General features: G+C 26.4%; 1 protein-coding gene across 6 annotated transcripts; it reads left to right on the top strand.

The window, feature by feature from the left end:
• Window positions 1–404: 404 nt before the first annotated feature.
• Window positions 405–20890, top strand: LOC138182474 (NK-tumor recognition protein). 6 transcript variants are annotated; one of them, XM_069118364.1, is made up of 15 exons: window positions 405–692; window positions 922–1038; window positions 1837–1952; window positions 2020–2143; window positions 2218–2401; window positions 2540–2824; window positions 2910–3130; window positions 3900–4028; window positions 4398–4500; window positions 4585–5509; window positions 7339–7764; window positions 7835–7990; window positions 14128–14316; window positions 14391–14536; window positions 18689–20890. In XM_069118364.1, exons 2-15 carry the CDS (start codon window positions 970–972, stop codon window positions 18802–18804), a joined length of 3189 nt encoding a protein of 1062 aa, XP_068974465.1. In that variant the 5' UTR covers window positions 405–692; window positions 922–969; the 3' UTR covers window positions 18805–20890. The 6 variants fall into 6 exon arrangements, with proteins under 6 accessions (XP_068974465.1, XP_068974469.1, XP_068974463.1 ...); XM_069118365.1 differs by having other exon boundaries at window positions 406–692; window positions 7853–7990; window positions 18689–20887; XM_069118368.1 differs by lacking the exon at window positions 3900–4028 and having other exon boundaries at window positions 18689–20889.
• The last annotated feature ends 623 nt before the right edge of the window (window positions 20891–21513 follow it).

The following is a 21513-nucleotide window of genomic DNA, read 5'->3' as shown; positions in this document are numbered from 1 at the left end:
TGTATTAATACGTCAATGCACATGACAATTAAACCGGGAGAAGCGTACACATATTTATATACTGTATCGGCCACGTGTGATATAATAATTTTTTTTATGCAAGTACAAAATTTTAAATGTGTAAAATTTGTAATACCTTATAGCATACGATGTCAACTGAAAAAATTATATTTATACATGAAAATTTCATACGTACACAGTTATCTATCTACTGATTGATAGACAACATATAGTCAACACGTTATTCATCTTGTATATATTATATAAAGATAATACTTTTATATATGAAACAGTTTTATAGTTGATAAATTGATAGTTTTATTTAGTAATATTGCTGTAACTGGGAGGCGTGGTGCTTTATATACTTATAGTTTATGGTCGCGTTTGGTACTTGGTACACGTGCGCTTATGATGTGTGTGCCATGTCATGTATACGTACTTACGCGCGTGAAGAAGCGTGATTCGAACCTAACAAAGAAACTCATAACATAATTAAAACGGGATGATTGTGTAGCATCAGAGACATTACAAATTAAATTTTTATCAAGACGTAATATTATATTAGACAAACAAATTATGGTTTTATAGAATATTTCTAACATACGTATTTAAATTTTTCGCTAAGGATTCTACATTACTTCATTTGACAGTTTGATGTCTGTCGATAGTTAATATTTTTACACTTCTAAAAGGTAATTAACTGTAAATTCCATATTATCCCCCTTTGAATTTAATTTTTAATGACTTTCAATACTTAGTTTATACTAAATAGTTATACGTTATTTTATACATTGATTGTAATACATGTACAGCAAAATTAGAATCACTTTGTTCGAATATAACCTCAAATAAACGCGTGGTTGTTTAGAAACAAGACATGAAATATTCTGCTTATTGTATTTTTTAATGCTTTAATTACAGACTGCTGCTGTACAATAATTTTTTAGTTTATCGTTGAAAATTGTTGTCATGGAGACTGGATTTTTAAATTTTCACGATGAAGAACAATTTTCAGACTTTTCATTATCTTTGGAACAGGTAATAAATATGTTAAATTTAAATATATATATGTTAAATAGTAAATATTAGCATAATTTTTTATTTGAGTTTTAACAATGTAAATTTATATAAAGATTTTATGTTATAATAAACATCTATAGAATATTAATCAGGTATAAATTATGCATTATATTTTATATTATTAGTAATTTAACTTCATATATATTTTATTTAAATTAGTGTGTTATTATTGCATGACATTCATAAATAATTAAATTTTGAAAAATGGATGTATAAATATACATAGACATGTGTGTCATTAATTTTGGACAAAATTTATATATGACGTTTTCTTATTTTATAGTCCGTTTAAAGAATCAGATAGTTATATGAAATTTTAAATTATGAGTAATACTATAGATAATTGTTTTTAGATATAATTTTATATATTGTATAATTGGTATAATCTTAGTTGATTATTATTAGACATATTTAGAAGATCTGCGTTTATTTATTATTTTGCTGCTATTTTATTATACTTTTATACTTTATATATTAAAAGCAAATAATATAATATAATAAATACAAAGAAGAAAAACGAAGTAACATATTAAAATAATTACATAATGAAAATTTATTCTTAGTGATTTTAAAGGACCTACCAATTTTGAATGTGTATAAACATTTTTCTTTAAACTATACAATTATTAAATTAATACGAAATTAATTATATATACTATAAATTTAAAGTTTAGTATTACTAAAACAATTCAGGTATAAATATTTCTTTTAAAATTTGAAACATATATAAAATAAATATATATCATGTTTCAACAGAATTTAATGGAAAAACCCCAAGACCTATTGATACATATGGTTGAAAATGATTTTGATTATATGGAAACTCATCTTGATATTACAAATTCTACTAATGTATGGAAAAAAGAACATGAGTGAGTATAGTATTTTTATAAAAATCATAAAATTTAAATTTTATTACTGTATATTATGTCATTTCAGACATAATGAGAGTGTGGATGAAATGTCAGATTCAGAAATTTCTACACTTTCTAAAATTGATAGTATTAAAGAAGATTTTGCAAAAGTTCTTACAGATTGGCAAGAACACATTGGTTACTTACAGGTTTTGCTAATTCTTTGGTTCGTTAAATGTGCTATTTTTAATGAATGAATTTGTCACTTATGATTCTTTTTTAGGCTTCAGACATGGATGAATACATGGATATTATAGGATTAAGCATGAATGGTACAGATAAAAAAAATTTTTGCACTGCAGAAAGCATAATTCAGGATGAACAAGCAATACATAGTTTAGAATCTAATTTGCTTATAATGAAACAAGAGGAGTTAGGGAAAGAATCTTGTCTCTCATCTTCTCAGGGTAATTACAGTACATCAGATTTAAAAAGCACTAATAAGGGCATAGATTTATTTCATTTGACATATACTGGATTGGCAATCAGTACCACCTAATGACAAAATCTGCTAGAGTTATTATATTTTATATTATATTTTATAGAGTACATGACAGAAGGTAATTCATATTATAAAATTGATGACTTTATGGAAAGTGATAGTAAAAAAATAGAGATAGAAACAAAATCATCATTAATAGAACCTAAACATTCAAAAAGTCAAAATAAGTCGAAAAAGAATATACATAAATATGATAGTATAGGAAAAGATATTAGTGCAAATTTGTTTTTAAAGCAAAAAAAGAAAAGGGAACCAAAATGCTCACAGCACAATAAAGATATACAAAATGGTGGTCAAGATAATAATAAAACTACAAATCAATTACCAGGTATATTGAACTATTGTAAAAAAAAAAATATATATATATATTTTTACAATAGTTATTAATAAATAATTTCTTCGTTATTATTAAGTTCTGGAAGCTGGAGATGTTAAGAGTTTACTTGAGCAATTTGAAGCTTCCGAAAGCACTTTAGTATCAACTTATTCATCTGCTGGAATGAATACAGAATATGAGCCAGATTCATCTATGAAATCTAATGAAATACAGCAATGTATAAAACAGCCACAAATTTCAGACTTACATAAAGATATTAGAGATGCTTTACCCAAAGAAGTCATTGAAAAGATAAAGGTAATTGTATGATTAATTAATGAACTCTTAGGCAAAATTAAAGAATTATGAAAGCGCGATCAAGAAACTGTCATTTTCTTACTGATATAACTTAATTTCTAAAGCAAAGTTGTACAGCAATCTATTTATAGTCATTTTGAAAGGTAAATGATTTTATCTTCTCAAGTTAATTTTCGTGGATGAGATTTTTACAAAAACAAGGCTGGGAGATCAATATAGCTTTTTTCTTTTTCAAAAATTTTGCAAACTAGAATGTGGTTTAACATTTTTTCCCATGATTCAAATTAGTATAAATTTGAATATTAAATCATCTATTTTACAAAGTTCTTTTAGAAAGCCAGATACATTTCTTTTTTTGTTTATTTGTACAACTACATATCAGCTTTTAATTGATTTTTGTAGAAGGTACGCTTAAAGTTTCAAGTGCGTGGATGATTTTAATTGCAAACAAAATTTTGTAACCGCATGAAATTACTTGACCTTGTAAAATTTTGATAAAGAGAAACTCATCTAATCTTCCAGCTTCTCTTCTTATTGTAAAATCTTCCAAAAAATCAATTTGGGAAGGTGAAAAGAAACTTCATTTTCCAAAATAATTGCAGGAAAATTATTATATGATTTTTCTGTATTAAATAATGTCAATCAATAATTTTTTGCTCAAATTTTGCGATATTTGCTTTTGCCATTAAAATGTATATATAACAAGAAAATCAATATTTGGAATAAAAATAAACATAAAAATTGACTACATTGTATTATGTTATATTAGACATCTGCACGTAAAAAGATGATTTCAATAATACCTGCAATGTCTAGTAATCAAAATAATGGTCACAGTAATGGAACACGTATGCAAGATGCTGCTGCATCACTTTTTCGAAACAAGCTATTGAAAATAGTTAAGTATAAAGAATTTATAACAATATATTCATCTTTATATATTTCTAATGTATAAAAATACATTTAAATCATTAACTTGTTTAAGATAATAAACAATTAATCTTTTTTGAAGCATTAGAATATATAAATTAGATATTAGAAGAATTCTTAGAATTGGATCTCACATTATGAAATATTTCATTTGTATTTCACCTCCGCAGTCGTAAACAATTTTTTTACGTGTTATTATTATTATGACAATAATTTTCTTTGTTGATTACGCTTGTTATTATTATTATTATTAATATCATTTACATTATTACTATTGTTAGATAATCATAGTGTTTGAATAAGTGTAAGTAATATAATAATTATCGTATTATATTAGGTGACAAATAATACTAAGAGTAAAACCATTGATGGTGGATTAGTTCAATTGGATCATGATTATTGTAGTATGAATTCCTGTATTAAAGGTTTAGATAATAACAGTGAGTATGAGAAACAGTCTAGTGACAGCGAAAAAGTGATTACTATCAAGAATGACAATCAAGGCGTATCTCATTATTACACAGCATATGAAAAACAATCATTTTCATCAGATTTGAATAAAAGTTTCATGAAAAATACAGAATATTCAACTGACAGTAATTCAAAGAAGGATAGTGGTTTGGAATCAGGTGAAGTAAGTGATAATAATGAAGAGCAGTCAGGAGTTACAACAGTTAGTGATATTCAAGATAATAAACCTACAAAACAACTGCAAAATGAAACAAAGATTTGTAGAAAAGAAACATTAGCAAGCAAGGGAAATTGCCAACAAATTAATATTTCAAGCAATACTACCAGTTGTGTTATTTCACAAAATGAAAGTGCATCTACAAGTAATGCAATACCTCAGATGAAAATACATTCAGCTCTAGCAGCAAACATTTTGCAGATACGTCAAGGTGTCTTAAGTAAAACAAAATCTATAAAAGCAGGAACTCAAAGAACAAAACAAATGGTTTCTGTATTAAAAAAACCACTTAATGTACAAGTACCCGTTGTAAAGACTATTTCCAATGAAAATATAGTAACTACTACTAATAGTTTACATGATAAGGTGCAGAATATAATCGTCCAAGATAGCGTAAAGACATTTACAAAGGAGGAAGAAAAAAAACCTCCCCGTAAAAAATTAAATCTAGCAGAATATAGAAGTAGAAGAGAACAGAATCGCAGTGATAATAGTAGAACAAATTCACCACTGCAACCTATGACATTAGTATATATCCATCATGCTTCCACCACAACTGAACCTATTAAGGATGACCCTAAAAATTTAATTTGGTCAGAAAGAGAAATTGTCTCAGTTTTAAAACCAAAATTAGATGTAGATGAGAAAACGGTTCGTCCAAAACCACTCACTTATGACATAGGAATTCAAACTTATGAAACAGTATTTGAATTTCCTCCAAAATCTTTAATAGATGTTGATGAGAGACACAAGCAACGAAGGTAAGAGTACAAAAATATAGATTGTTAATCTGTTATCTGAAATAACTCTATTTATTAATTTTATCAAAAAATGTTTTATAAGTCCTATTATATATATTCGTCGTAATTTTCGTTTCAAACTTTTGAGATATTTTTTGAGACATTAGAGAAACCTCTTTTTTTTTATATAGTACCATACATTTTTGTCAATATTACCTTTAGCTAAAATATAGATGGCCTCAAAGACCTATAATAAGATGATTTTGAATACATCAAATATGATGTACTTTATATAAAATATTTTTGTGTTGTCAAATTTATAAATTAATTTCAGATGTAAGTTCTTATTAGCCGATTATGTTATATTATGCGTATAATGTGTTATAATATGTTATAATATATGTTATAATATAATATATAATATAATATATTATGCAGTGTATCAGTGTAAATAGATATCTACCTAATACATATCTTCTTTGTCTCTAATGATATGATTTGTCTTTAATCTTTGAATAATTTTGAACAGGAGCAGAAAGAAATATTCTTTATAGTCATTTTTTTTTAATCTTTTAAAGATTATTAGTATCTTTTGTATAAAAACATATATCTTTTTCAAATATATCTTATAGTTGATATTATAATATTTTCAAATATATCTGACTTATAAACTTGAGATGACTTTAAATCAGTGTTAAGTTGTGAATTTACTATTTATCTGACAAACAATCAAAGTGATCAAAGTGATCAAAGTGAACGTGTCTATAGGTACCTTTCGAGTTCCTTAAAACAGATGATCACAGATCGTAATGCTTAAATCTTTCTATCAAATTATCTGTATGCATGATCATTAAATGTCTAATGAATAGCTATTCAAATATTCTATGAAAAATTTCCAAATCATTGGATTGGATATAAAGATTCAGTATATTACCACTTTTGATGTCATTGGACGTTCTTCTTTGGAGAAAAATAAGATGTTTATAGACAATAAATTATTAATTCAGAAGATGTATGAAATTGTTTAATTGAAGAGTATCACAATCAATAATTTTTTGTTGCAGAAAATATATATCAGCTCATATTTCACTTTGTATCTTTGTAATCTCAACTTTGGAATTTAATCACGTTTTTATTGTTCAAGATTATAATTTACAGCTGAAATTTTTTGCTTTAAACATTTTTCATATCATTATAAAGCAGATATTTACATGTTCTTTATTGTGTATATTCTCCTGTATATTTCTTAAAAGGATTCAGAACTTCCATTATGAGAAACTGGTCTTGTAATTAAATATAACTAAACAACCAAATATTATTATAAATGGATGAAATTTTATTGTTTTCTTTTTTATAATCATCTGTCTTACTATATTTATTTTGTATAATGTCCTCTTTTTTAATTAAAATAATCTTAAATAACATACGTATTGCATTTTCATTTTTATTAAAACTTCAAACTATTATTGATAATAACATCTTTAATTTTTATCTAGTTATCCAGAGATATGTATTGTATTTAACTTAATCTTTTACTGTTTAAAAGCATACTTATATTCAATGTAATACTTTCTATTATCGTATTGTAAAATGGAAGATGTTAATTCATACCAATGTAATTATATTTATCTATGTATCATTCAATTCTTTGGGTTGAAACATAAATATAATAGAATATGAATAAATAGGTACCTAGGTTTGGTTGAAATGGAGAATGGAAACATTCAAAAAGTGTTTATCTTTAGTTTTGAGTTCTTTTAAGATGTTTTGTAATTTAAGAAGAAATATAATTTAAATTAGGTAAATATTTGCTAATAATGTATATTACCATAAAATTTCATAATTTTCAGGGATAATAATGTACGGGATAAAAATCAACGATCTAATAAAAAGCACGGAATTGGTTCCAACCCAAATCGATCTAAGTCAAGAAGTAAAAGTAAAAGCAAGAGTAGAAGCAGAAGCAGAAGTAGTAGCAATCGAAGTAGATCTCATAAACGAAGTAATACACGTCATCGAAGAATAAGTCATCGGCGTAGCTCCGTTAGCTCAAGCAGTAGTTGGTCATCGCGTTCACATTCACGTTCGCGTTCACGTTCGAGTTCACGTTCGCGTTCACGTCCGCGTTCACGCTCACGTTCGCGTTCACATTTCCGTTGTCGCTCACGATCAGATACGAGGTCTTCTTTCAGTTCGGAATCAAGATATTCACGATCACGTTCTAGATCGACTAGATCAAGATCCCAATCATCCTCTCGATATTCTAGTTGTTCCAGGTATATAGTTATGAAATAGATTTTTTAATAAAAATTTAATGAAGGCGATCAATTCTTCAATTTAACAAAGTTGTGAAAATGTTTACAGATCTTCATCTCGTTCAAATTTCGGAAGAATTAAATGGTCAAAAAGGAGAAGAAGACGAGATAGGAGACACTATATAAGTTACGACAGGCATAGACAACATTCTGCAGGAAGTTATCATAGCTACAGAGATTGGAGAAGGTAAGTGATTTGTATTTATAACGTTTTCAAAACATATAAACTTTGAAATTTATAACTATAGTAGTTATAAATTTATAACTATAGTAGTATTAAAAAGATTGCTAAATTTTTATTTCTGAAAAGGAAGTGGAATTGGAATTCTGCAACTATTAGGTGGCTGATCGAAATGAAACTTGGTAGGTATCATGGAGACAGATAGTGGATCTGAAATATGAAAACTAAGTGTTGGCAATACACGCGATCAAAAAATATAGATTCATATACATATGTATCCATGTCAGTCTGGTGGCAGCAGCGTTGTCGTTTTTTTCTTTTTTTTTTTTTTACCAGCTGTAGTACATTTAGTCCAAACTAACACCAATACTTTTTGAAAGATTCATATTTTAAAAGTTGTTTTTTTCACTTATTACGTGTCTCTAGTCTTTGACATATACTTACATGTATCTATCAGTTATATACTTTACACATGTGCAATAACAACAAACAGAATTTTTTAATAGATAAAGTGCTAAAGATGAGGTTTTATATTTCAGATCCACTATCTGTCTCCATGATATGTAGCAAATTTCATTTCAAACGACTACCTAATAATTTGAGAATAATGGCAGACAGAGTATTATAATAAAATTCCACATAAAAGAATGAAATTGACAGCTTTACTAGCTAGATAGCAAGATCTGTATCTTTTGACACCAGAACAATGAGCTAAGCATGTTTCCACATGAAATACTTGCATATTTGAACGAAATTTAGACATCCAATATGAATGCGATTAATTTAGTATAGTATGTGGAAGAGAATCACATAGTGTAATATTTCACTTTTTTCAAAATCATCTCTAATATCTTAATTATAAGCAAAATGTTTCCACAACAAAAGATCCACAAACAATGTTTATTGTGTTATCTTTAAATATCAATAAACTTTCAAATCCTTTTTTTTAGAAGTATTTAGAATCTTGTCATAAATATTATATAAGCATTAATGTTCAAATTCAACTCAAATTCTATGATGCATGTTATCAATAATAGATTAAATTTGATAAATGATGTTCTTTACTTGATCTTATAGAAAGAAATTTAAATGGACAAATCTGGAGATTTAAATAGGTAGTTAATTGATAGATTCTTGACCATATTTTAGGAATAAAACTCTCTAATCATGTTCGCTGCAAATTGATTTCATTGCTTTTGGATATAACTTTTTTGGAAGTCTTTAATGTCGTTTAAAATCATTTTGATACATTACCGTACTAGTCGTAATATTTTTAATTTTTGTTATAAAAGAAATTTAACTTCAATTTTTAAGATTGAAAATGAAATCTTTAATAGTGGTTCCCGGGTTCTCAAACGTCATAGATGTCCTAGTTCGGTTCGGGTCGGAAAATATTAGCCAGAATCGGATGGGATCCCGAAAGTATCCCACTACATGTATAAACCTACATATATATAATATGTATTCAGTTACGAATAAACGGGTCGGGTCCCGAAAGTATATTTTATACAACATACAGATATACGTTTATATTAAAAGATGAACAAGTAGTGACAAATATGGATATTTTATTGTAAGTTATAATACTGAAAACAATTTCTCTACATCTACGCCGCGCTAGTTCACGAACCGGAACCGGTCCGTCAGAAATTCCCTGTCGCTCCACGCGAAAGTTATTATTGTTTATACGCCTGAGATAATACTATTATAATATAAAGTTATGACATAAAAGTTATTCTATATATAAATACAGTTTTTATTTCTACTTGGGGTCTTTGAAATAATTTTTCTATTTTCACTGACTCACAAGTGCAAAAAGGTTAAATACCACTGCTGAATATTGTTTAGTAGAAATTTTAACCCAATAGATGTAAAAATATTTTCTGCACTAGAAATATGAATTAATCATTCTTTCTTATTGACATAATTATTATCAGCATTATCCCTGGGAATATCGTGAGAAGACCAATGGATGAGAAATCATAAAAGAGCAATTGTTTTAAACCTTTTAAATCCTAAGTTTTGAATAATTTAATACAGGAAATATTGTTACGCTTAGTATAGATCAAAATTTTTAGCAGTCAACGTAGAGGAATTATGCTTGTTACATTATAATTTAAAATAATGTACGGTATATAAGTATACTATAGTAAGTATGTATATTTAATATCTGTTACTATTTCTCCGTCTTTCGATATAAATATATATACCTTTATGTTGTATGATATATACTTTCGAGATATCCTCCATATTCCTGTGTATATGTACAAGTGACAGTAAAACATTGAATATTGGATTATGTAGCACCACATACATGTATAGCATTCGTCTGAACTAATTTTCGCTAAGGTTAGTGCTTGTGTAGTGAGCCATAATATACCAGTAGTCATTTTTTTATAGATAGAGGATTTTTATAAATTATTATGTTACTTGTGATATTTTTTCTTTTTGTTTAACAATAAATAACGATAAATATAAAGGAATAGAACAACAAGTCTTACATCATCAAATATGTTCGAGGTAATTTGCGACATACATAATTGCCATAAGTCATTACTTCATACTTATGACGTTATCTCCGTATGAATCATTGTACACAAATATAGAAATATGTACACAAATATGTAAAGAAAAACACGAAAATGATAAAAATGTAAATAATAAATTAATCCACATAAGTTCAGCTAATTAACATTGTCTATAAAATGAAATATATAGAATGTTTCATATAATTTTATCACTTGAAAAACATATAATTAAAATTTCATAAAAATACTTCCTACAAAAATTATATAGTTTTGTGAAAGCTAATGTAATTACCATAGAGAAATCAATTTTTAAAAATGAAATTCTGTTTGCATATAAGTTATAAAGGAATTAAATTTTTTCATGTGTAGGAGATTAATCAAAATATTACTTCGCATAGAAAATTAGAAAGAAAATTTTGTTTGTACAACATTTGATGACCTCGTAGGGCGAAATTATCTTTGCAGAGGTCATCATATATACAGACGCATAAAATACAGCATTACGCTAAAAAATCAAAATTGACCTATTTTATTTCATTGTCTTTTTGTTATAGAATAAAAATATCCTTATTATCCTTTGGTCCCTACAATAGTATGTAATTTTTGTAAGAAACATTTTCATACAACTTTAACTATAACCAAGATTTCTTAGGTGATAAAATTACATGAAATAATATATTTTAAAAAATGAAGATCGTCTCGAAAGTGAACAAATTTTATTTGAAACATTTTTTTTTAATGACGAACAATTTGTAAGATAATCGTAAGAAAGGATTACAACTTTGGTCTGTATTTATACACAAGTATATAAATAGGAACGTCTAAATATTTCTCTTTTTACATACACGCATGAAAAGATAAAAGATAAAATCAAACTGTTGGATGAAACAAAGAAAATGATAAAAGGAAATGTTTTACCAAGATCATACTATTCGCGAGATTTCGAAATTATAATGACAATCTGATTGTATTTTTAAGTGAAGTAATTTTTGCTTTCTCTGGTAGAACTAAAAAATTATGATAACATACGTATCGTTTTGATTAAATCATTTTAATCTAAAGCTAACTAATACATATTCTTGCATATTAGTTCATATATTTATATAGTACAGTAGGATTAATTCTTTATATAAAATATACGTATCAATAGTATAAAAATATAGAAAAAATAGGAATGACTTTATATTTTTTAAATAACTTTATTTGTAACATGTTAAGTTACTAAACATATTTCAATTATTGTCCCCTTTTTATTTTTTTTTTGTTTTTTCCGGGATAGCAAAATTCTGTTACTGTTACTGTTATTTAAAGCCTTTTCTAGTTTCATTTTCACGGTTTTACGTAAGATAAGATGTTACAACACTAGCAAAAAATATGCTCTGTATTGTATATTTTCACAAATGAAAGTATCTAATAAGATATTTTATGAGCACAAATGTACTATGATTTTGTCTAACTAAATATGAATTTCTACAAAAGCAACATTCTATATGTATGTTTTCATATGATGTGATGTGTAATGTACTTACTTAATGTTAAAAAATTATTTGTCATCGTTTTGAAGGTTATTCTACATCTTCGGATTGGTGGAAGTCTCTTTTAAAAAGTTACTGCAACATTGACTTTGGCCTTGAAATTTAAGATGAATTTTTTTCTAATGCATCATATTCTATTCGCTATGAGAATCAAAAGTTTCAGAGGACCGTGGGTTATAACTCAACCGTTCTCTTAGAAAAAGCTATTAAAATTTCATTAATTCTATGAAAGATACCCAGCAATTGTGGTACAGTCGGCGGTAGGATGATTTTACTTTAAAAAGGAAGTCGAAAATTTAGAATAAAATTTTTTTTATATAATGCTTCGTTTTCGAGAAAATCGGGCTTGAAAATTTATCAAATATATTTAAACTTGGCTAATTACAAACTAGTTGTGAGTGAACAATCAGCAGGTGGTTATTCTACGTGCGAGAAGTGTAAAATGAAAATTTTCCATATCAAGCTTTGTTTTCAAGAAAGTATAGTTCAAACATGTTTAGTTAAGAACTGGTCTGATATACGCACATAATAAATTTTCAAATTTACTTTTCTCGAAAACTTAACATTTATTTTGCATTTCTTACTTATTTTTATATCTAATTTTATTTTTATATGAAGAATAATCTTTTGTCAATAATTTACTTTGTTCAATCCGGAATTAGACAAGCTCAATTACAATTAGCTATACTTGATAAATTCTCAAACTTGATTTTTTAGAAAGTGAATCGTCATATGAAAAAAATTTTTTTTATAATTTTGTCTTGTTTTTTCATATAGAATCACAATTATTGCCTATTATACCACAGTTATTGGGACAACTAAAACTCATTTTCTTTATAGTAATATACTAGCTGCCCGTCCGCAGCTTTAGCCAAACGATATTTATTTTTATGGTAAATTTATGTTTGTTACTCTCTGAACATTTATGAATTATGAATATCTCGTCTCTTTGACTTGAGTAGATAACTCTAACTTTAGTGGCTTTAGAGATACGGTTATCCTTTTAAAACAAATTCTACCCCCTTTATATTCCCTCAGGGTTCGTCTTCCCAAAAATCCTTTCTTATCTTATGCCGACGTCATAAAAGAAATATTATTTCCAAATTTTACGTTTCTAAATATAGTGATTTGGGTTGGGCGTTGATAAATGTATCAGTCAAAGGATTTACCTTTTATGTACATATGTATATAGATCATAACATAGATGGAATTTGTTTTACATGATGCAATACAAAAATTTAACTCTGAAATTCAAGATCGAGTATAGTTTTGCAGTAACATCTTAATAGATCTCCAGTGATTCGAAAGTATAGGAAAAGAGTAGGCTATGAGAAACAATTTTTTAGCATTCCATACAGACTATGGATAATATATTAGGATATCTTGATTCATGTACTTTTTTAGAAATGAACAAGAATATTGAGTACGCTATCATTTTATTCCGAACTGTTGGTTTTATTGTACTGTTTATATATCACATTATTGAAAAATACATATGCAAAGTAAATGACTATTTAGAAAGTAAGTATAAGTTACTTACTACAATAGTATTAGCTAAAGGAAGTATAGAAAAGTTAGGATATACGGAGTGGTTGGTAACTGGTAGTACAAGCGGAAAGGAGGTGATTCTACGCGAAAAGAGAAGTCGAAAATATAGAATAAAAATTTCTTTTTTTTTTTAATTTCTTTCTTTTTTTTTTAATTTTTCCATTGAGACAACGATCTACAGTGAGATCCGTTATAACGAGACGTGATAAAGTGCACGCGTACCGAGCGAAAGTTCAAAGTCGATTTTCCCGAAAACAAAGCCTCAAACGAAAAATTTTTATTCTATATTTTCGACTTTTTTTTCGCGTAGAATCACCCCCTTTCCGCTTGTACCACCAGTTACCAACCACCCTGTATAACTGATCTACGTTTTATCTGAGTATAATTTATTTGAAATTTTCAACTTTAATTCCACAACTGTGTAGATATGTATATCTATACTTTAGAATAAGCTATATTTTTATTATAATTATAATTGTTCAATGTTGACTTATTTGTTTAACGTAACGTTTTACATTTTTATTTATGTTAGATCACCAACAACTTCATACCGCCGATCTTATGATAATTGGTACGACCGAGAGAAACAAAAACAAGTGGAAGAGAGAAGAGTGATTTACGTTGGGCGCTTAGATGAAGCAATCACTAAAGCTGATTTACGTAGAAGATTTGAAACTTTTGGTCCTGTAGTAGATATTAGTATACATTTCCGCGAACATGGGTAACTTTCTGATATTTTATAATTCTTTGTTATACTCATTGCATATCCTAAACTAAATATCTTTTATATTTTAGTGACAATTACGGTTTTGTAACCTTTGCTTATAAAAATGACGCATATGAAGCTGTAGAACATGGTAATGATGATCCCACTTTACCTAGATATGATTTATGTTTTGGAGGTCGTCGGGCTTTTTGCAAAGTAAAATATGCTGATCTTGGTAAGAATAATTATATTACACTATATGCATATACATACATATAAAGTAGCAATTTACTTTAGGAAATTGTAATGAAGATCTGATTTTAACTAAGATTTCTTTACGAGTTTAATGGAAAATCTTTAAGTACAAATAATCTTCTGCATAAGTTACTACTTGAAAAAATATTTGATATGTGCTATTTAGATATACATACATATATATACGTACATATATACATATGCATACATATTGAAATTTATTGCTAAATGAAAATTGTTTACCAAAATTGAATTTGTATATGTTTGAATAATTCAGGAATTTATCTAGACAATATCATTTATAGCAAATATTTAGTTATTGTTATAATACCAAGGAACCATTAAGATGTGCGAGTGCACTGATCCTGTTTGTTAATGAGTAATGATTTAAAATGTTACTTATCAATGTTAATACATTGGTTGAAATTAATAATGATAGATTCTAATCCCCTTGCAAATATTTCTAAAATAGTACTGATATAAACTTTAATTATTCAATATTGTCTGGAATAGTTAATTATTTTCAGTAAATACGTTTTCTTACCTTCGTGTTTGTAATGTGGATGGTAATCCAAATATTGCTTTTAAACTTCATAACCCTTTTAATGTCTAGTCACTTCAAGATCTTAATTCATACATGACGAAATACATTTACACTATATGACAAAAGTAACAGTGATTTTGAGAAACTCAAAGAAAATAAGTTTGACGAAATTAGTTTATCATATTACATTCTGCCCTTAAACATTTAAATTAAATATCAAGTATCTGTTTATACTATTGATAATATATTTAAAAAAATTATTTTTTCGGAATAGTGTTTAGATAGCTGCACTATTTATTAAAAATTTGGTAATTTTCAAATTCCATAAGTTGCTTCTTAAACTCTTAAGATACTAGAAAAATGTTTTTCAATTTCAGCTTTTAAAAATCATTATCACTGCGTCAGCATTGGTTTTGGCATTGACTTAAAGATAATACGTATTAAATATTTTTTCAAAATCAATGCTTTAAGACATTCGCTTATAAATAATTCCACAAATGTATATAATATATAACGTATAAATAATGATAACATAATGATAGCAGAATGATAACGTATGATAGCAGAATGATAACGTATGATAGCAGATTCAGGTAATGATTTCAAATGCAAAATATCGTCAACGTATTATTCTTAAAATTAAATAAGAAAAAATATTATTAATCTTAAACATTTGGGAAAAATTACAAAATCTTTCTATCTGACAAAATAATCAAAATTACTTCCTGGTAATATAGGCAGGAGTTATTAGCGTTACTGTTAACTATAAACAACATTTGCACAAACAGTTGGTCGAATTTCTGTTGAGAAAAATTACACAGTACAATTACATATTAATTGTCGAATATTGTCGAAAATATTGGTGGTACAAAAAAATGTAGTTAAGAAAATTTAATGTGTTCTCGGGGCTACAACTTTCCTCATAATTAAATTTTTTGTACATCGAGGGATCAAGGACATTTCAAGACTATCAGCATTTTTTAAAATGAAACTATATATTTTTTAATTTATTAAGTATGGTCCACTTTAAGATGAATTCAATGACTATAGTCATTCAAGGTCAATCAACGTCACAAGTAGAAAAAGTCATTATATGACTTTAGAAAAAGTCCTTCCAACTGTCTTCATAATATTGCAATGTTTACAATTTACGATGTTTACAATTATTTAAGCAGAAGTTCCAAGTATTGCTCTCTCACTTATATACAGTTCATGAACCTGTAATAGAACTTCATATATCATAATTTTTTGTGACATAGATTGACCTTGAATGATTATAGTTCAATTCATTTTGTTATAGACTGTATAGTGTATAGATTAGATAGAGTATTAAAAATATATATATTATCATTTTAAGAAAAGGTGATAATCTTGAAATGTTATTAGTCCCTTTGTATACAAAAAATTCAATTACATGAAAAGTTGTGGTTCCTAGAATACTTTAAAATCTTTTTAACATTTTTTTGTATCGCCGACATTTTCGACAATATTCAGCTGTCACGCTTTACTTACCTTACCCTGTATTATTATTACACAAGGTGAAACACGAAACGTGATCAGCTTAAATTATTCTGTTGTTAGTGGTCCGATCAAACATTTTTTTGTCAACTCTTTTTCCGGAGTTTTCAAGGTCACTACTTTCAGTTTTTTGTAAATAAATCAATAATCAAAACCGAGGAAAGATTTAAAAAATAATAGTAAATCTGCTGAAGAGTAATTAATTTGCCGTCGTTTTAATTAAGACGAAAATATTTTTTTAACGTTTCTTCCGTTCGGATAAAAAAAATTTTTATTATCCTATTTGTTAAATTCGTTTCAATATCCACTGAAAGATAGATGTAGAAAAATTACAGATTTATCTACAAAAAGTTAAAGATGATCTTAAAAACTCAAAGAAAAAAAAAAGAAGAAATTTGACAAAAAATTTATCATAATTATCTTAAAGCTCTTTTTGTACCATGTTATCATAAAAAAAAAATTTTCGGTCGCCCCACTAACAGAATAACCTAAATTAATCATGTTTTGTTTCACCCTATAAGTGAAGAATGTCCTTGTCTTTATTGAAATATAGTATTTTATTACTTGATTGGAAGATTGTCCAAGACTTAAAATTAGTAACAAATATTTTGTAAACAATATTTATCATCTTAAACATTCTATAAAGATATAAAGAAGTATGCGGGTATATTTATTATGTTATGAGTACGGTTGCGACATTTTATTTTCCGAACGTATACAGTAACAGTGTATTATATAGTTCATGAACGAATTTAATGTAAAATCCGCTAGAATTACTGAGAACTGAGGAGAACACCACGGAGTAGTAAAAGCTTGGAATCTCGTAGTTGAACCCGATGTAAAATTAAAAAATCGCGAAAAATATTAATCACAATTTTTAATTATTGAAATTTTTGAATGATATAAATCAAACGGCGAAGTTGTATTATATAGAAACATTTAATTATATCAAAATTGCTAGTTTAAATAATGATCAATTCAATTTGTTTTATAAATATAACGAACTATGATAATTAGCAAAATTTTTATGTTGGCATCTACCTGAACTGTGATCATAAAATTTGCCGCCATGGTCAAGGTGAACAATCCTATTTGGGAGTTAGTTCTTGAACTTGTCAACTCATGAATTTTTGTTCATACGTCATTATATAATATTTTTCATATAAAAAATTTTTGAATACAGATATAATTGCATGGCATTTATAATTGAATATGTATTTCAAATTTGTATAATAAGTAACAAATTCATTCTTGTATTGTCATACCATTTCCAATTTCAATTATTTAATAATTTTGTTCTATCAATATTTCAAATTGTTTACAGAAATATACAAATACAAATCCCAAGTTTCAAAGATATATTTGTATTTTTGTATGATAATCAAATTTATATCTTAAATGATATCATACAAATGTTTATTTCACCAATAGAATCAAAGTATTTTATAAAAGATATTGTGCCTAATATAAAAAATAATATTTAAATAATTAAAGGAATAATAAAATTTATTAGTAGAGTAACTGTAGTGTTAGTTTCTGCATTTTGAGTAACTAAAGTACATTACATCTTTATCAATCGAAACTAATATTTAACTATATATATATTAACTATAATGTTTTTCTATTGTAATAAGCGATTTTTTAAAAGTGTATGACATTTGATAATATCTAATTACTATTACAAAATTTGAATCCTTTCTACCTCAAATGAAGTTTTATGTGCTAGTATTCTGAGACTATTATCTTTCTATTTTTTTTAATTGTGTTTTATTTTTGTAAAAGTTAAAGTTATTGTCACATTGCACTATTTTTTGCAATTCGATATAAAATAAAGAAATATTCACAGAAAATGAATTGTTACCTCATTATATTTGAGCAAAAATCTGTCCTAAAAAGATCTTAAAATTGAGAAATTTTCTGAAATTCATTAATAAATTAGAATTATCTAATAGTGACCTGTTTCTTATTATTCAAATGAAATATAAAGTTTAAAATAATAATTACTGATAATATATATATTCTATTGCAAAATCATATTAGAATATTCTAATATGATATTATTTTTTATAGATGGCATGGCAAGCAGTTCACTTAATAGCGGGCACATGTTACAAAATAGTGAAGATAACACATTTGATCTTCTATTAAAAGAAGCAAAAGCGAAATTACGTAAAAGGAAGGTTTGACATATGTACTATTTGTTAGTTATAAATGTAATTTAAAAAATTAGCACAGAGATGTCGTCACTGATGATATTTGAAATAAAATTAAGGGAAGAGATCTATACTGATATTTTCCATTAACAGAAATATAGTAAAAGTTATATAATTGTTATAGACTATAAATAACTGTTGCAATATGGCATCTATAATGAAAGTAACAGTTAATTGCTGTATTTTTTGAATTAATTGAAGATATCAGTAGCAGACATATGTATAGAATATTTCTTTAATCTATTTTGATATTTTCAATAATAATGAAAGTATTAGATCTTTTCTATATGAAAGTCTGTTTAGTTAAAAATATATAACTCTTATAGATTTATTTTACTCACAGTTTTTATAAATAATTTATTGAAGCTAATACAATATTAATTACAAGATTTCTGATATAGGAGCATTTAAGTTAAACAAAAAAAATTGTAATTTAAATAATTTTAACTTTGAACGTATGAATCATAATAATCATACATATTAGTTTAAAGCTATTTTTTACGTAGAAAAGGAAATGTATTTTCGTCGTCTTCGATACAAATATTATGCATTAATCGAGATAAAATGCATTATGGAAACTTAAGAACACCTTCATTATACCCTACTAAACTGTTTGTATGTTTGCATAGAAAAATGTAGTAACAAAAAAATAATCTGATAATACATTTATCCTATCTTATAATGGCTATAATTTCTTTAAGCAATTAAAGGTGCGTTTAATGATTGTATAACATGGAATATATGCATATTTAAATTTGCTGGATAAATATATAATATGGAATACATATGTGCATATTTAAATTTGCTTCGCTTACTTACAATTTGATATATAGATAAATTGAGTTCCATATATTTTCAAATTAAAACTTTTATTCATATATTATCGTACAAACTGTTAACTGTATTATCACTTTTTACCTTTAGATGTTATAAACTTGCAATAAACTTTTATCACATAAGAAGTTTTTATTTTTATATGAAGAGCAACATGGAATTTAAAAAATAGTGTTATTTTGACATTTATTACATTCTTTTTTCAACATTTATCTGTTTGTTAGTTTTTTTATTAATATAATGTAGAATTCCCAATATGATGTATTTATATAAACATAATTTAAAGGTAAGAAATGAACACATTTATTATAGATTTTCAAGTAAATATATTTTATTTCAAGCCAAAATTAAGAATTCTAAGTACTAAGTTTTAGATTAAGTAAAAGTAATAAATATGATGCCGAATTGAAAAGAAGCAAATTGAAAATATTTATCCCTAATTTTAGGAACTATAATTTCTTTTACAGTAAAATATCAATCTCTATAAATTGTAATAAGTTTTATCAAATGTATGTATTGCTCATGCTGACTGGAGATTAACATTTAGTTAGCTTATTTTATCAATATAATTGTTTATCTTACTTAATTATCAATGTAGAATAATATAATAAATGAATCACAATTTAAAATACCTTTATTAGATAATAAAATGTACAAAGATGAGTACAATCGTTGAACTATATTGTCAATCTTTACTATTAAATTAAATACTGATCATTATTTACATTTTTTGTTCATAGATTAAAGAATTTTTATTTATTTTTTAATTTTATTATAATCTACTTTTATAGAACACAAAAAAATATATTTTTTACATTATTTTTAATCTATAGTTATCCAGTATTATTTACTTACCAATAAAAACAAATATTTTACGGGTATCCGGCTGGCAATGGTAATAAATATTGATAGACATGGGCCAGATTGGATATGCAACTATAATAATTATCAAGCAATAAATTTCTCTTAAGATCATTTTTAAGATATTTGGTTTTTAGCAAAATAAAACCTACGAATATATTTGTGTGAATATTATGAAAAAATTATAAACATAGTATGTACAATTACACATATAATTCGTAAACGAACATTAGTAAATAGTTACGAAAGTAGAATATTTAAAGCATTTTGTGAACTACAAAAGATATCAATAAATACTTATAATTTTGAACAAGAAATGACATTGTGGTATTAACAACATAAGATACACGTTTGTGTTTTAAAATCGAAAGGTATGTCATATACACATGTAACAATACATGAAATTGAATAGATTTTGTAAACTTTCAGTATGTGTAAACTAAAAATACGATCCTTTTTTCATGGAAAATAGAACTATTATTTCACTGGATCCGTTCGAATGATAGTCATGAGGTGAATAATTGCGTGATCTGCACTACTTAACCGTTCGCCTTTTGTTCCTTTCTGCAAAATTCTCCTTACTTTATCTTGAGGACCCATAACGTAGAAGTGAACACGAGAGTGGAACATGAGACAGGGAGCCGATGTAAAAGTATAACATTCTCTTCACTAGACTTTCTTGATGTTGAAATCGTCCTCATTTTTCTATTTCTCTTTTCTCGGCTGATCTAATATTTATTATAATTCTTATTATAATTGTCGTCTCAGTAATCAGTATCGCAAAAGCGCTAAGTGAATGCTAGGTAGCTAGTTCTGGTCATCAGCCTTCTCAGGGATCCTAGTCTTAATCCAAGACTGCTCGGACTTTGACTTTCCTTTCCTGATTACCAGCCTTACCAGGGGCCCTAGCCATCTGAGAATAACCAACTGAGACTGTGATCGGCAACAACTTAGTCCAAAATGATTCTGATTTAGACTACCGTACTA

This window comes from Bombus flavifrons, chromosome 8 (assembly GCF_040668555.2).
Source record: "Bombus flavifrons isolate JBK064 chromosome 8, iyBomFlav1_principal, whole genome shotgun sequence".
Lineage (NCBI taxonomy): Eukaryota > Metazoa > Arthropoda > Insecta > Hymenoptera > Apidae > Bombus > Bombus flavifrons.
Note: the sequence above shows the minus strand (reverse complement) of the source record. Positions and strands in the feature narration are given on the sequence as shown.

What these genes read in the sequence shown, in the direction of transcription:
- LOC138182474 (XM_069118362.1), top strand. Translation starts at nt 970, where the DNA reads ATGGAGACTGGATTTTTAAATTTTCACGATGAAGAACAATTTTCAGAC. An exon ending in TTGTCTCTCATCTTCTCAGG is followed by an intron (nt 2,402 to 2,539) that starts GTAATTACAGTA and finishes TATATTTTATAG; the next exon opens with AGTACATGACAGAAGGTAAT. An exon ending in CGATATTCTAGTTGTTCCAG is followed by an intron (nt 7,765 to 7,834) that starts GTATATAGTTAT and finishes AATTTAACAAAG; the next exon opens with TTGTGAAAATGTTTACAGAT.